General features: G+C 43.2%; 1 protein-coding gene across 1 annotated transcript in view; it reads left to right on the top strand.

Annotated features, from left to right (window-relative positions):
* LOC308242761 (uricase-like) overlaps window positions 1–13677 on the top strand; it is a 34031-nt gene extending 20354 nt beyond the window's left edge. Inside the window, exons 6-9 of the mRNA XM_080657285.1 lie at window positions 5877–6063; window positions 7602–7725; window positions 10103–10186; window positions 12252–13677. Of these exons, the coding sequence (XP_080513411.1) occupies window positions 5877–6063; window positions 7602–7725; window positions 10103–10186; window positions 12252–12326 (470 nt within the window). The 3' untranslated portion in view covers window positions 12327–13677. The remainder of the gene's footprint in view (window positions 1–5876; window positions 6064–7601; window positions 7726–10102; window positions 10187–12251) is intronic.
* The last annotated feature ends 2413 nt before the right edge of the window (window positions 13678–16090 follow it).

Below are 16090 nucleotides of genomic sequence, written 5' to 3'. Positions count from 1 at the left end.
GGTTGAGTTACTAATTTAAACTCTATTAGGCCCCAAACCTCTGCACTATTTGAATTATAACTCATCAAATTTCTTTCAATATTGACACTAATTATAAAAATTCATGGCTAAATAGAGGAATGGAAGATGCAGATGAGATCTCAACTGGTTGTGAAAAATAATCTATTAACATGGAAACTAGTGGGAGTAGGAAGATGGTTTTAAGGAAGGGATGATGACATGGAAGTCCTGGAGGAGAATAGATTTAAGAGATGTCAAGCTGAGAGACCATAGAAGTGAGATGGGACAAGTGGGAGACTCAGACCAGAGACGGCCACTGACAAGAAGGCTGTGTATGTCCTTTAGATATCCAGACTAAAGTGCTCTCCAATTCATCCAAAAGAAGAGTTCTTGGCAAATCCAAGGTCTTTTAAAATCATCTTGATTATCACCTAGTGGTACAAAAGCCCAGTTAACTTCCTTCCTCTGATAATGTCATCTCTCCCCACCCAGAAGTGCACAAGAGGGAGCTTTCGCTCTCCCTGCATGCGCTAAATGGACTCTCAAAGCAAATGACATTTAATTGATCTTCACTTTTTATAGCACTTTATAAGTTTGAGGTTTTCTACTAGAATGATTTAATATAGTCTTAAATTTTCTGCGTTTAGCTATTTGTGTTCTTGTTGGAGGTGTTAAATGTGGAAGCAATTATCCTCTTCATGACAGATTTTTTTTCTTGGCTCAGTAAAGCTTTGTGCTTTGTGACACCTGATGCGTAGGTAAGGAATTGGACTTTTCTATTAATTCCCGGTGAGTGTCTTTCCCTTAGAGAACTAAAGGGGAGGATGTATGCTTCTCTGAGAGATACACCACAATCTGCTAAGTGTGTAGGAGGACACTAAAAGCTGGAGAAGATTATATTCTAGCAAACTGAAATGTGAAAATCTTCCTTGTGCATTACTCCATAACCATAACCATGGCATACAGACAAAAAAAAAAAAAAAAAAAAAAAAAGCTGATTAAGTGGTTTAATGGGAAGTAACCTAGAAAAGGACAGTCTTTGGGGTTGAATTACTTCTTGTTAGTCTAAATTGGAATCTTTTTTAGATTGTGTGAGGCATCATATTTTTAGTTGATGGGTCTATGAATTTGAAAGGCTCAGGTTCTTACCAGTGTATAGGAAGCTGGGGCACTGCCAACAGAGGAGATAAAATAAGCTCTCTGATTTCATCCAGAGTCTAATGTCTGCCAAGGGAAAAAAATTCACATTCAAAGAGTATAGGTTTTCTGTTGTTGTTTTTGTTCATAGGATGATGAGTGCACCGGAGTAGATGGTTTGTGTTCTGCCAGAATTGTAGCAAATAGTTAACTGTCCTTGGGAACATGAGACATTTTATTCTGTGTGAAACCAAGGCCAAAACAAATTAGAAAATGCAACTGCTTTCTCCATTTTCTTATTCTAGCAAGAAAGGAGATCAAAGTTTCCTAGCAGGGGTGACACTCCTGGAAGATGAATAAATCTCGTCCCGGGCCAGAGGTGGATAGTGATGGCACATCAGAAATAGTTTTCAGAACCCAATGAACCTTTGTGAAACATGAGAAATATTTACAGGTGGTTGAAGTTTTAAGAAGTCAGTTATGGCAAAATCATCATAAAAATCTTTATAGAGCATTTCTGTGGGGCAGCCATTTTATTTTGCAAGTGTTATACATCTATCAACTAGGAAATAAGTATGGTTACCATCTCCATTTGACAGATGAGAAAATAAGGTAGAGAGAGTTTAAGTAACTTTCTCAGGAGAATAGTGCTCATAAATTGGGGAGGAGAGGCACAGAGAACACTTAGATTTGAATTTAGAGATTCTGAGGCCTGAGGCTGTGGGCTCAACCATTATGCAATAGTATCCAGGAATATTCCTCTGATTAAGACCATTGGAGGAGCCAAAGTTTTTTTTTTATTTACATGGATGCTGGCAATCAAGGCCAGTTGTTTAGGAAAAGATAAAATAGATAAATTTTGCCTTTGGTTCTCCTTCACCTTCTCTTATCTCCCTTCAAGGGTTCCCACTACTTTTTTTTAACACTACTTCTGATTGCAAAACCACTTCTATTTCTATAGGATATTTTTTTAGAAGGAAATTACTGTTGGAAATAGATTATAGTATCCTATATAATAAAAGTCTAATATGCTAAGTGTCCGGTTGTCTGGTCGTCCATTCAACCAATCAAAGCGTAATATGCTAATGATGTGCTAAGGCTGCTCAACTGCTCACTATAACATGCACTGACTACCAGGGGGCAGATGCTCCAACTGATAAGTTAGCTTGCTGGTGGGGTCTGGCCAATCGGGACTGAGTGAGATGGGCTGGACATGCCCTAGAGTCCTCCTGTGGTCCCTCCCCGGCCCTGATCATGCACCGGTGGGGTCCCTCAGCCTGGCCTGCGCCATCTCGCAATCCAGGACACCTCAAGGGATGTTGGAGAGCCAGTTTCGGCTTGATCCTGCAGGAACCAGGCCAAGGAACCCCACTGGTACACGAATTCGTGCACCAGACCTTTAGTTAACTTATAAAGGTTTAAAGAGTCCTTTAAGAGGTCTTTGTATTTCAATAGGACATTTTTAAGGAATAAAAAGTTTTCAAGAAACATAGGAGCCACTCTAAAAGTGATGCTTCATATTTCATTTCAGAACAATGGAGATGGTATTTTTTCAGTCTGGGGCTGTATTAGAGGCCCCCAAAGTACACTATGGAATGGGAAGTGGCAACCTCTCTATCTCCTGGAAAGACCTGTTATTGTAAATAAATGGGGAGAGTTAAAGGAAGGAGAAAACTTTGTATAGATGAGAATAATCCAAAAAGGAGGAAGAGACGTATGGAATCTCAAAATGGGATATTGATTTCAAACTCCACTTCTGCCAGTTCCTAGCCAGGTCACTATGGGCAAATGATTAGAAGCCCCCTGGGTAAAATTACTTATGTAATAGAGTTGTGAGAATTCAGCAAGGTAATGACTGAAAAGATAACAACTAAACTCATGCTGATAGTCAAGACATTCTTAGAGGATATTGATGCCCTCTCCCCCTCTCCTTGTCATACTCTGTATTAGAGTTGTGGGTGGGGTGATCAGGAAGGGAAACGGTAAAGACCAATGGAAGAGAACTGTCTAGAGAAAAAGAGACTAAGTTGTGAGACACTCATTTCTTGATGTGAATCAGACATGTTGCACTCATGCATTCATTCATTCAACAGATGCTTATTGATTACTTCTACACTTCTCTCAGACTTGGGACTTAGACTCACTTAGGATCAGCTCCATATTGCATTTAGAAATGCTGATTTTTCAGAACCATGTCTTCATCTACAATCTGATAAACCTGGCCAACTTAAAAGTATTAAGGCATTGCTGGTGTCCTTCTCTTGATTCTTCTGCAGATATAACTTCCAATGAGAACTTCAGAATCTATATATATAAAAGGCTAAGTGACCATCTGACCGGTAGCTATGACATGCAATGACCACCAGGGGACAGACGCTCCAACTGGTAGCTATGATGCATACTGACCACCAGAGGGCAGATGCTCAATGCAGGAGCTGCCGAGCTGCGATTACTTGGTAGTGGTGGTTCTCTGGTGACACACTCCAGAACCAGAGAGGAGGGAGCCCTCTCACAATCTGGGACCCCTCGGGGGATGTTGAAGAGCCAGTTTCGGCTTGATCCCTGCAGGCCAGGCTGAGGGACCCCACCTGCTGGAGGGACCCTGCTCACTCCACAGACACCCTTTGAGCCGCGGTGCCACCATAGGTGCTGCCAGCTGGGGAGGAACCGTGGGAGGTCCAGTCCCACTCGGTCCAGTCCCACCCTGCCCAGTCCCACCCTGCTGGCCACCTTCTAATTAATTTCCTTTCAATGTGCACGAATCCATGCACCGGGGCACTAGTGTTAAATAAATATAATTTTCAGTTTTACCACATTATCTTGGAACACTCTGGTCAGAACACCTTATTTAATCAGTATATGTTTCATCAGCAGATCTACCACTAACCCCTGGCCATTGCTCTGTCTACTAGATGCACACATGTGGCCAGGAAAATATCAAAATATAGTCATTACTCATCTACTTCTGAAACTCCACAGCTCCTGAATTAAATAAGGCTTTGACACCACACAGTCAATGTAAACCATTGGATTATTAAAAGCTGCCCTGGATCGTAATTGCGGGACATGAGTTATTCTTATTCTTCACCTAAGACCATGTAGAACATAGCGATGTTTGACACCTCCAGCCCTTGGTTTATTTACTAAGCAGACCAGGAAGGTTAGAAATTAATCAGGAATAACTTTAAGACTGAATAGAGCCCTAACCGGTTTGGCTCAGTGGATAGAGTGTTGGCCTGTGGACTGAAAGGTCCCAGGTTTGATTCCGGTCAAGGGCATGTACCTTGGTTTCGGGCACATCCCCAGTAGGAGGTGTGCAGGAGGCAGCTGATCGATGTTTCTCTCTCACCGATGTTTCTAACTCTCTATCCCTCTCCCTTCCTTTCTGTAAAAAATCAATAAAATATATTTTTTAAAGAAAGACTGAATAGAGGTGACCTTTGTCATCCTGCCATGGCACTGTGCTAGGCTAGCGGGGGTGTGTACCCAAATGTCCCCTGAATGTCCAGCCTCACCAGACTGCACATACAACTCAGACTACAGTGATGTTAATTCCTGAATTTTTCTGGCCTTATAGGTCTCTCCTTACAAAACTTCTGGGCCTCTACAGCCAAACTCTCCCACCTTCTGGCAGCCTGAGGGTGTGTCTCATGTGCTCAGGGAGAAGTTGGCACCATCGGGTACAGCTTGTGCCTTGCTGGCTCTGCTCAGCATTTGCTGTGCCAGTTATCACTGCTCCTTGAGAAGAATGATGTTCTCCACAGAGCATTGTGCCTTGGGGCTTCTCAGTGTGTCACCTGGAGCCATGGTCTCTTTAAAGCTTCACCAAACTGTTAGAGCTACAGTGTGTTCCATACAGAAAAAAAAAAAGATAATTGTTCCCTCATTAACTCTGTGCTCCACCTGCCAACTGGATCCTGAGCTAAAACTGCCTGGCACACAAGTAAACAGCTTATTCAGATTATGCCTCTCACTCCTCCACCTCCCCCATTCACCTCATGAGGTGACATCAGGAGCTGTGGGGAGAGCCACATCATCCCCTCCACTGTTTTCAGCTCTCTCTCCCCCAGGTCCTCAGGAACCAACTTTGTCCCTTCTCCTTCAGTCAAAAAACTTAGGTAGACCTATGCCTTGCATGTTATCAGCCTCATCTTCCCAGTCTCTATTTAGGCTCAGTCAGGCTTACACTGTTGTCCATTCATGAAGTTGTCTGGTTTTGCTGAGTTCATAACCACAAGGGAACTGAGGATCTAGTGGTGACTGGCGCCATAAGTCAGTATAGACAATCCACATGAGGACTACCCCCATAGAGGGAGTCCTAGCAGCAGACAGGACTGCTCTGTAGGAGCTTATTAAGTCATTTCAGCATGATTTTCTGTTGAAAGAGATGCAGCTCAAAAAGTAGAAGGTATTTGGCCTAGAAGACAACCCTACATGTAGCTGAGAGGAAGGTATTCATTTTTGAGGGCTTCAACACAACACGGAGGTTTAGTCTCTGACCTTCAGTTCTCCAAGGGCAGGAGAGGGCAGTGAGTCGTGGAATCCAGATGAAGGGAAAGACATACCATCCTCATCATTTGGATTTCAGATGAGTCAAGGAGACAGAAAACATGGGCAGTGATGTAGTTCTCTGTATAAGTATAGTGTGCCATGTTTTAATGATCAGAATCCTCAGGGCTCTGGGTCAGTAAGAAGGCATTGTTTAATGACCCCATCCCCTATTACCTTTTTACTTAAAGCAGGACCTCCAGTCATTCATTCTGGAATCAAAGATCTCAAGGTCTTGAAAACGACCCAGTCTGGATTTGAAGGATTTATCAAGGACCAGTTCACCACCCTCCCTGAGGTGAAGGACCGGTGCTTTGCCACCCAAGTGTACTGCAAGTGGCGCTACCGGAGCAGAGACGTGGACTTTGAGGCCACCTGGTATGAGCATGTGCTAGGGCCTAGCGCTGGCACAGGTAGTGTCTGCCCTTGTCCTTGGGCCTGGAGCTCATGAAGTCTTCAATTTAAAGGGAACCTTGAAGGCCACTCAATTCAACTTCCCCACTGTTCAAAATCCTTTTTGTTGGACAACAGAAAGCCAATGTTCTTACTTTGAATTAATAAATCTGCACTTGAATCTCAGATTCTATTAGCAATAATGACCTTGAATGGACCACCTAATTTCCAGGACCCTCTGCTTTTCATTGATGAAATCAGTAGTTCTCAAACATTATTGTGTTCACAGAATCACATGGAAGGCTTGTTAGAATGTATGTCACTGGGCTCAGCCCCCAAAGGTTCTGACTGTAGGTCTGAGGTGAGGCCTGATAACTTGCATTTCTAACAAACTCCCAGGTGATGCTGATACTGTTGGACCGGGGCTCCATGTTAAGAACCTCTGTATCAAGTGAGGATAATGATATTTGGCTTCATCGTAGGTGCAGAAAGGGCTAAACTTTCTGCATCAAGGATTTTCCTGATTTTTAAACTGAAAGTCTCATGTCCCAGGAAACCCCTTGATCCCAAGCAAACTGTGACAGTTGATCACTCTAGGCTACACTCAAAATGAGATAACATTCACTGAAGCACTTTATAAATGATAAATGCCTTAACAATGTAAAGGTATGATTAAATAATAATATATTTACAAGCTGTAATTAGGCCTCTGCACCCCCAGAGTTTACTTTTTGACCAGGCATCTCATTTCTTTGCTGAAGCTCTAATTGTTCAAAACTTCTAAGCTATGATGAGCTGGAATCTGCCCCCGGTAGCTTGCTCCCACTGATAACACTTAGCTTTGCTCCTTTGATTATGTGATAGGCTGGGAAGTGCTTAAAGAGAAACTCACCTCAATTTGTTTTTCCTTTTTTATTTCAAGCATTTCCCATGGGCAGCAGCCTGATGTATTTTTGTTGAAAAGAGTACAAAATTGAACATGCCAGAGTTAGGGTGCCAGTTGGGCCTCCCACTAAAGAGAAGGACTTCAAGTGGATTATTTAATTTTTAAGCTCAGATTCCTCACCTATAAATTGGGGATAATAACAGCACCTGCCTCAGGTATATTAAGAGAATTCAATAAAATAATCAAATAAAATATTTAGTGCAGAGAAAAAAACACACCCTAAAACAACAACTCAAGGAATCGGCCACACTGAGCAGTAAGAGTGCTGGAGTGCTTGGGAGTCCTCTTCAAGGGGTCTTCAAACACAGAAGATTTATCCTGAATTCCCACTGGGCCCTGGTGCCAGGTTAGGAAAATAGCCCAGTGACACCCAATATGTTTGTTGGGTGGTGTGTGTGTGTGTGTGTGTGTAAGAAAATAGGAAGTGAGTTCTTTTTAATATTACAAGATATTAATCTTTTCTAAAATCAACAATAAAATTGCTTTCTGAGGGACAGGAAGGTCACTGCTTCTTAGCTTTATAATGCATTCCTAAAGACCACCCTATGAGTCTTCAGTTTTCTTTTCTGTGTTCTAGGGACACCATCCGGGACATTGTCCTAGAGAAATTTGCTGGACCCCATGACAAAGGCGAGTACTCACCCTCTGTCCAGAAGACCCTCTATGACATCCAGGTGCTCTCCCTGAGCCGGGTTCCTGAGGTATGTTTTATCACTTGCCGTTCTGAGGACTGAGAGAACTTGTTGTGTCTCCTGTCAACTCTGAGAGAGAGTTGAGAGTTAAAATAAGAAAGTGGGAGACACATGAAAAATGACATCTGTTGTTGTTCAAAAGCTTGTTATAGCAAGTGAGGAGAGAGTAAAAAATGGAAAAAAATCTGTCCAACCTGAAAACACAGGCCAGTGCTATAGTTCTTTAGTTTTGCTGAAAATTCTTTGAGTCTTTTCATCTAGCCACATTTAAATTTCAGGAGATCCAGAAAATGAAGGATAGATGCAGAGTGATTTTATCTGTCCATCCAGCCATCTATTTGATATTATGGAATGGTTATTATGCCTCTGTCAAAGCATGAGGAATACAAAGATACGTTAGACATGGTCCCTACCCTCAAAGATAACATCATTCAGTGAAAGAATCAAATCAGTAAACTATATGCAATAAAGAATAAATTATTATTGAAATACAGAGGAAGGCACCTAACTCAGGTATAGGGGATAGGACCATCCAGGCTTTCTGGAGGGAGAGGTGTTTGAGTTGAGTCTTAAGGAACAAGTGGGGGTTATCTGGGTTCACATTCCAAAGTGAGGGAGCAGAGTAGTATGGAGACAGGAGGCATCATGGAGCAGTCATTTACTGCCGAGGGTCTGCCGTATGTGAAGCTCCGCGAGTGAAAGTCTTTCCATGTGCCTAGAGGCGAGGCAGGAGCTAGATCAGGAGGTCCTCTGTGGTCTTAGTGACAGTCTGTACTGTATCCTGAAAGCTCTCAGGAGCCACCCAGGGGTTTAAGCAGGGTCTGGTGCCACCATATTTGCACTTGAGAAAGATCACTCTGAAAAAAGTATACTAAATTAAAAGGATGACAGACTTCAGACAAGAACTGTTGAGAGGCTGTGGCAGAAATCTGAAAAATGGGCCTGAACTGGGGCCATGAGGGGCTAGACAGGAAGAGTACTACCCTTGGACCTGGGCAAGAGGGACTCCTGCCATGGCCCAGCACTCTGGAGGTTCGCTTCAGGCCTTCCTCTGGCTGAGCTTCTCTCCGCTGGATGAAAAGCCAGTAAGACCAAGGCAGGAGCCCATGCATCCCCCCTAAACCAGTGGTCGGCAAACTCATTAGTCAACAGAGCCAAATATCAACAGGACAATGATTGAAATTTCTTTTGAGAGCCAAATTTTTTACACTTAAACTTCTTCTAACGCCACTTCTTCAAAATAGACTCGCCCAGGCCGTGGTATTTTGTGGAAGAGCCACCCTCAAGGGGCCAAAGAGCCACATGTGGCTCTCGAGCCACAGTTTGCCGATCACTGGATAACTGTAGCCCAGAATTTCCTGCCCAAGTAACTCTGAGACTAATTCCAGAACCTGAGCAGTCTCTTCACTAGATCCATCCTCTGGAGGGCAGATCATGCCTTCGGTGTGTGTACCCTTAGGCCTGAGAGTGGGCAAAAGGCAGATGTTTGTAGGAGGTATGAATGGGACTTGATATGCAAGCTGGGATGTCCACCCACCTGACTACAAGAAAGAAGATGGGATGGGCCAGGGCTGGGGACTGACTCTTCACATGCTATCATGTCCTGGCATGGCACTGGGAGGAGTCAGAGAACTTTAAATCCGATCCTGGCCTTCCAGGTTGCGATGAAGGTATATTTACCAAATTAGAAGGATAGAACATATTTCACAGAAAAGGTTTTTTTAGCTTGATTTATAACTTCTAAATTTTTAGACATCTGGTATGTGGGCCTCCAATTATACTCTTACCCCAGGGCACACCCATGTTAGGGAAAGGCCTGGAGAGTTAAGAGTGGAATGAGGAGGGAATTAGGAGCTTGACTGGCCAGGCCCAGGAGACAAGTTAGATGCTGAAGAGGCTTCCCAGGTTTCTTTCTTAAAAAAAAAAATTTTTCTTAGTGATTTCAGGGGGGAAAGGAGAAGGACAGAGAGATAGAAACATCAATGAAGGGAGAGAATCATTAATTGGCTGCCTCTTGCATGTCCCCTACTGGGGATCGAGGTGCAACCCGAGCACGTGCCCTGACTGGGAATTGAGGTTATAGGTTGACGCTCAACCCCTGAGCCACACCGGCCAGGCAGTCTCCCAGGTTTCTGATCCAAGAAACTCTTGCTTTTCTGAGAAGCAGGTTTTGTACATGGAGAGGACAGGCGTGGGTACACCGTCTAATAATAGGACCAGGAGGAGAGAACAGTGTTGGGCAGTAGAAGAACATCAGAGGTTGTTTAAGAGACAGATGTGGAACCTGAATAACGGACTAGTGGGTAGGTGGGGGAAGGGTACGAGTGGTGGGTAGATAGATCGATCCACAGTTGCCCAAGGTGATGTATACTATGGTGGATTCCAGATAGAAGACATGGAAATCAGCCTGCCAAACATCCACTACTTCAACATAGACATGTCCAAAATGGGACTGGTCAACAAGGACGAGGTAAGAACTTTGAAAATATTTAAAGCACATCTACCCTCCCGCCACCTCCTTATAAACTTGGGTTGATAATGTCACCGATCAAAACCCCTGAGAGCCATTGCCTTTGGAGTATTTATAGTTGCCACTGACTAGAGCCCTCAGACTCTGGGCCTCTCACTATCTGAGGCTGGAGCACCTGGAAGTGGGTGAGCGATTACAGAGGAGGGTTAGAAGTCGCAGAGGTGAGAGACAAAGAAAGAACAGAGTGTGCCCAGGGCAACAGCTCTGAGATCTCCTTCTCTGGAAAGCGCCACACAAGGTCACCGCTTCATTATTTTCCCATCACGAGGCGATAAGGAGAAATAAAAGGTTCCCTTTTCATTTTGTCCATCATCTCTAATGTTTGATTAAGTAGTCAATTCAGTAGCATACAATATACACAAAAACAGATGAAGGCGTGTTTGTGTTTCTACTTGCGATCACAGAAGGCACGATGGGATTATTCAGGTTTTGAAAGGAAAGCTTGTCTTGGAAAAAGCGCTTACCCTGACTTATTTTTAGCCATGGCAGACGGTTAACCAAGTCAGTGCGTCTGACTAGACAGCCTGAAGTCCTGACAGGCAGCCTGTGGCAGCCAGTCCTCGGAGATCAGGACCCTCCCCTGACCTCCCTCCCCACCCCTCACCCTCACACACACACACCCTGGGACCACTTTCAGAATGGCAGAATTTATTTGATCCATCTTTCCACAGACTTTGATGATATGAAAACATCCATTTTGGTAGCTTTTTTTAGTGTGTGGAGGGAGGGAGATAGGGAAGGGTCATCTATTAACATGGCTCTGCTGCCATAGACTCATATCCTCTGGTGAACAAAGTCCCATGAAGGGGTGTCCAGATGGTCCTACATTCTGCCTCCCGCCCCGGGGCCCAGTAGCCATATGAGCTGCAACCCTTCTGGCCAGGCACCTTGTTTCTCTGTCGCTGGCTCCAGCAGGCTGTGCACCACCCCAGCTGTGAGGGGAGGCGGAGGAGCAGCACTGGGAAGCCAAGGTCAGCTCAGGTGCCTGCTGGCGCCTCCGGCATGGAGCCCTGAGCTGCAGAGGAGCATCCCTGACCCCACACGCTGTTCATTCAGGAAAGGAAAGGATGTTGATAATCAGAATGCCGTTAATTAGGACGGGAAGACTTTTTAAATGATTACCTTTTAAAGGAGAGGGACCTAAGTGTAATCCTGGCCATGTCCACCAACGGTGAAACAGAAAAAGGCCTAAGCTTCGTGAGGAGAGTGAGGCTTAGTTCAGAGCTCCCTCCCCCACGCCCACCCGCAGAGAGAGGTGCGGCTCCTCTGACCTTCAGGCCTGCACTGATCCCAGCTCAGAGCCTTGCCCACGGTGTCCTTGCTCTAAGAAGTCAGACCAGAAGCTCCCTCCTGGAGTCCAGCAGGGGACCTGAAGGCAAAAAACCCTGAGTTCCTTTGGATCAGGGCTCTCCATGAAGGCACCGGAGTGACTGAATAAGCTGACCCCGTGTCTGTGGCTGCACTCTCAGGCCCTCACCCAGCAGGTGTGTGCAAAGTGAAGACAACACACAAGAAGCGGGGAGTCAGGACACTGACAACAGCAGAGAGTGACAAATGACAGGGAGGGAAGAAGAAGAACTCTAATATGCAGCTGTCTGGAGCCATTTGGCACTGGGATAGCAGCCCTGTGGACCTCCAGTGCTCCTGAGGGTATGGCGGGCTGATAGCACTGCACAGTGACTGATGCTCAGAAGAAGTCATCAAGCCAAAGCTGAATTATGTTCACTCCACTCCATTTAAAAGGCAGGGATATGTAATGCATTTGAGAAACACTTATTACCAATGATTAAAATTTTTCTAAAACTCTTTAATTTTCTGGAGAATTGGCTCATCTCTCAACTGTTGCCAGAAAAATGTGTGGCCATGCTTGAAGACACTGGATTGTAGGGTACATACATTTTCCAAAAGCACGTTGTTGCTTTTGTCATTGATTTAATATTGATTCGTAGACTCCAGGAGAGGTCTATTTTAATGTCTCTGAAGTTCCAATGTGTTTTTTCTGCAGGTCTTGCTCCCATCAGACAATCCGTATGGCAGAATTACTGGTACAGTCAAGAGGAAGCTGGCTTCAAGGCTGTGATGTTGCAGCCACCAGCTGGACTCCACTCTCAGCTGAAGACTTTCTTAGGCCACTTGTGGTGCTAAAAATCATAACATTTTTAACCTAGTATGTTGATTTATAGGGCGCATTTTCCTCTTGTATGAACAAATTCTTCTACACCTACCTCAGCAAGGTGTTTTATGATTAGTAGCTGTAACATGCTTTGTGGATACAGTTTATTTCACAAATGCTGAGCAGTATTAGAACAATCATAAATTAATATTTCTTTTTAGTTGTCTTGTGTCTTCCTATCTTAGAGAAGCTTCGGAATCAATTCACTAAGAATCATGAATTAATGGAAGTGTCATAACAATGAATCTGTGCACAAGTTTAAGAAGCAAGCATTGCTTTCATTCGACTGAGGCTAAGACTTTGCTTCTGGGAACTGCAGAAAATGTAAGGACAAAATCACATTTTGAAATTTATCACCACTCTGACTTCAATTAGACTGAATATTTGAATTTTTAAGAATGTTCTAGTTTATTCCTACTCTAAAAGTACTTTTGTAATCTTAATGTACTGGTTTTATGTATTTTACAAGTCTTAGAGAATATTGAGTACACATTGGGGCTGTGAAAAAAAAAAGTATAAATTGCTTTCTTTGAATAATGCATCACTTTGTCACAAAGAACACATTTAATAAAAGCTAAGTCAATACACCGATGAATGAATATACATGTAGAAAGAAGACTAGAGACTCTATAGATGGAAATATCAGTGGTGATGATTTCTGGATGGTGGGATTATGAGGGATTATTATTTTTGGCCATGTGCTTTTCTGAATTTTTCAAATATGAACATTTACTACCTATGTAATCAGAGAAATAAATATAATTGATGATTTAAAGATGCATATAAATTGGAGTGGTGATTATATCAACTGACTAACCCTACTATTGTATATATCATAAAGCTTCATAAACTATAATTTTAGAAACCCATTATGAAAACCTGTCCACTTGAACATTCTAGATAACCTTCCTTCATTTAAAAAACTCAATTTATTAATTTTTAAAATCTCCATTTTTAATATATGTTTGCATATGAACACTTAGTATAATTTGATAATTTTGCTTCTTTAACCTTTATAATATTACTACTTAAGGATGCATGGTAGTGTCTAATTTCACAGGTTCATTTAAATCCTGGTTCCATCTCTTAGTAGCTATATGATAAGTTTCCTCATGTATAAAATGGAGATGAAAATAGAACCTACCTCAGAGGTTTTTGAGGATTAAAAATGGGTTAAACAATTGTAAAGTGCTTTGATAGTATTTATGCCTGACACACAGAGATTTCTGTATATGTTTGTTAAAAGAAATATCCTAACGTCTTTTTTTTTGTTATTGACCCAAGTAGAAAGTCATGATTGGATTTTGTGGGTGGGGTGAGAGATGGGAGGTCTGAGAGCAGCAAACCCTAGAAGATGCTGGAGGCCATTCACCTGCTGGAGCCTGAAAGAACAGGAGATAAGAAGGATGAAATCATTCCATAAGGAAAGCTTTGTGCTGTGTCAAATACTCAGGTTACAAAATGTGCTTCCATACCACAGACCTCACATGGCCCAATGGCTAGTACATTTATCCTTCTACTGATTTTATAATTCTGTTCAAGGAGGAATTTAGAGTCTAACATGATTTTTCCTAAAAAAGCAAACAAGAGCAAAACCCTTTCCCCTTGATATTCTCCTGGTCATGTAAGTTATAGAAACACTGGGGTGGCTTCAGAGGAGAAATCCATGCTAGGGCACCATCCTTAGAAATGCTGGCCCATTGTATACATGGCTGCATTTGCTTTTCTTGAGCTCTTAAAACATTCATTGTGATGGGTTGCAGATGCGCTATTGTATCCCAGATGTTATACCACAGGTGTGTGGCAGGAAAGCCTGTGGTCTGTGAATTTTCAACCAGGTTCCTGTTTTGTGAAGGATGTTGTCTTGTGGTTAGGATTGCAATCTATGTGCTGCTAACAGGCTTTGGGTTTCTCTTGCTGCGTTCACCACTGGCAGACGGAGCAGGCCCCTGAACTGTAAACACCTCTGTTATTTGTAATCAAACGCTTTGTAATTTTGTTATGGAAGGCGACAGGGGCTGTGTTCCAATATTCTGGGAAGCAGAGCTGCTCTCACACACTCTCCCGTCTTCTTTCCTAATCTTACTCCCCCACCCCACCCCGCCCCCCATCTCCAGTACTTTCAAGGGGGAATAAAGCAGGTGGATTTACCACCTGGGAAGCAGTTTGCATAGCACACAAAGGAGTAGCCATTGTTTGGGGCTTGTGATCTTGGCAGCCAAGTGTCTGGCTAAGACTTGTTCAATATCCTCTAAATTCCATCTCATGACTTTTCACTGAGATGGGCTCAGAAAATATGTCCTGTTCCTGTTCCTTAAAAAGAGTCAGACTGAAGGCTGTACCATTATTTACTTTTACTAACCTGCTTTTTCTCCCTTTTTGCTCCCCAGTAGAAGTAACTCTTTTGAGACAGCATTTTACTCCTTTGTCATTGGAAGAGAATTTATTTTCTTCAATCACCTGCAAGGTTTACAGAAACCTTAACTTCCCTCTAACCTCCTAACCCTCTGTCCAGAAAGAACATTTCTTTTCCTTCAGACTCTGGGCTAAATGCGGTTTGCCTTTTGTTGTCTTCTTTGTAAAACCTTTGCCATTTCTGCTTCCTCACCTGCATTTGTGAGAAAACCAAAGCTTCTTTCTAAAGACATGGATTTCAAGCCTTCTAACCAGACACGCTGGGTCCTTTCTGCTTCCAAATAATGGAAACTTAATCTCTTTGTGTTTTCATATTCTTTGTTCTCATTTCCTAAAGAACACAGCTGCCTCTCATTCTTCCATTCGCCCAGACTCTTTCCCAGACATTCTTCAAGTCTTTTTTTTGGCTCTTACTGAAGGCCTTTTGAGAATATAATGGCGAGGACCTACTTCTCAGAACGCTCATTCACATCCCCAGAGGTGCCATAACATCTGCTGAGGAAGCAGTTGCCATTCTATCCTTAAGGTATAAAGGATCCCAATAGAAATTTACCACATAAGGAATATAGTCAACCAAGCTTAGAACAGGGCACACTGATTACCTTTATATGCGAAAGGGAAATAAGTCTATTTAGAATAAAAGGGAAAAACCCTGATGCATTGGTGTCCCAAGGCTGCTGTAACAAATTAACACAAACTTGATGGTGTATAACAACAGAAATATATTCCCTCATTGTCTGGAGGCCGGAAGTCCCAAATCAAGGTGTTGGCAGGATTGTGCTCTCTTTAAGATCTGTAGAGGAGATTCAGTCCTTGATCTTTCCTCTTCAGCTTCTGGTACCTTCAGGGGCTCCTTGGCTTGTGGCTCCACCACCCCAACCTCTACCTCCATGTTCACACTGCCTTTTTCTCTTCTGTCTGTCAGTCTCCCCTGTGTAACTCTTGTAAGGACACTTGTCATTGGATTTGGGGCCCACCCAGATAACTTATGGTGACCTCTCCATCTCAGGATCCTTAATTTACTGACATCTAAAAAGTTCCTCTGTTCCACATAAGGCCACATTTACACATCTGGCAATTAGGATGTGGACATAGGACTTTGGGGCAACTCCTCAAATGACTATAACAAGCCAGGGGACAGTGAGCATCTTGAAGGCAGACCTATTAAGAACTTTAGCTACATACAGGCTACTCTTCTGTTCATATCTGGGGATGATGACATTCCCCTTCCAGTTTGACCAGCCGTCACACAGATG

Source organism: Plecotus auritus, assembly GCF_963455305.1.
Source record: "Plecotus auritus genome assembly, chromosome: 2".
Lineage (NCBI taxonomy): Eukaryota > Metazoa > Chordata > Mammalia > Chiroptera > Vespertilionidae > Plecotus > Plecotus auritus.
The sequence above is the reverse complement of the archived record's forward strand: the minus strand, read 5'-3'. Positions and strand labels throughout refer to the sequence as shown.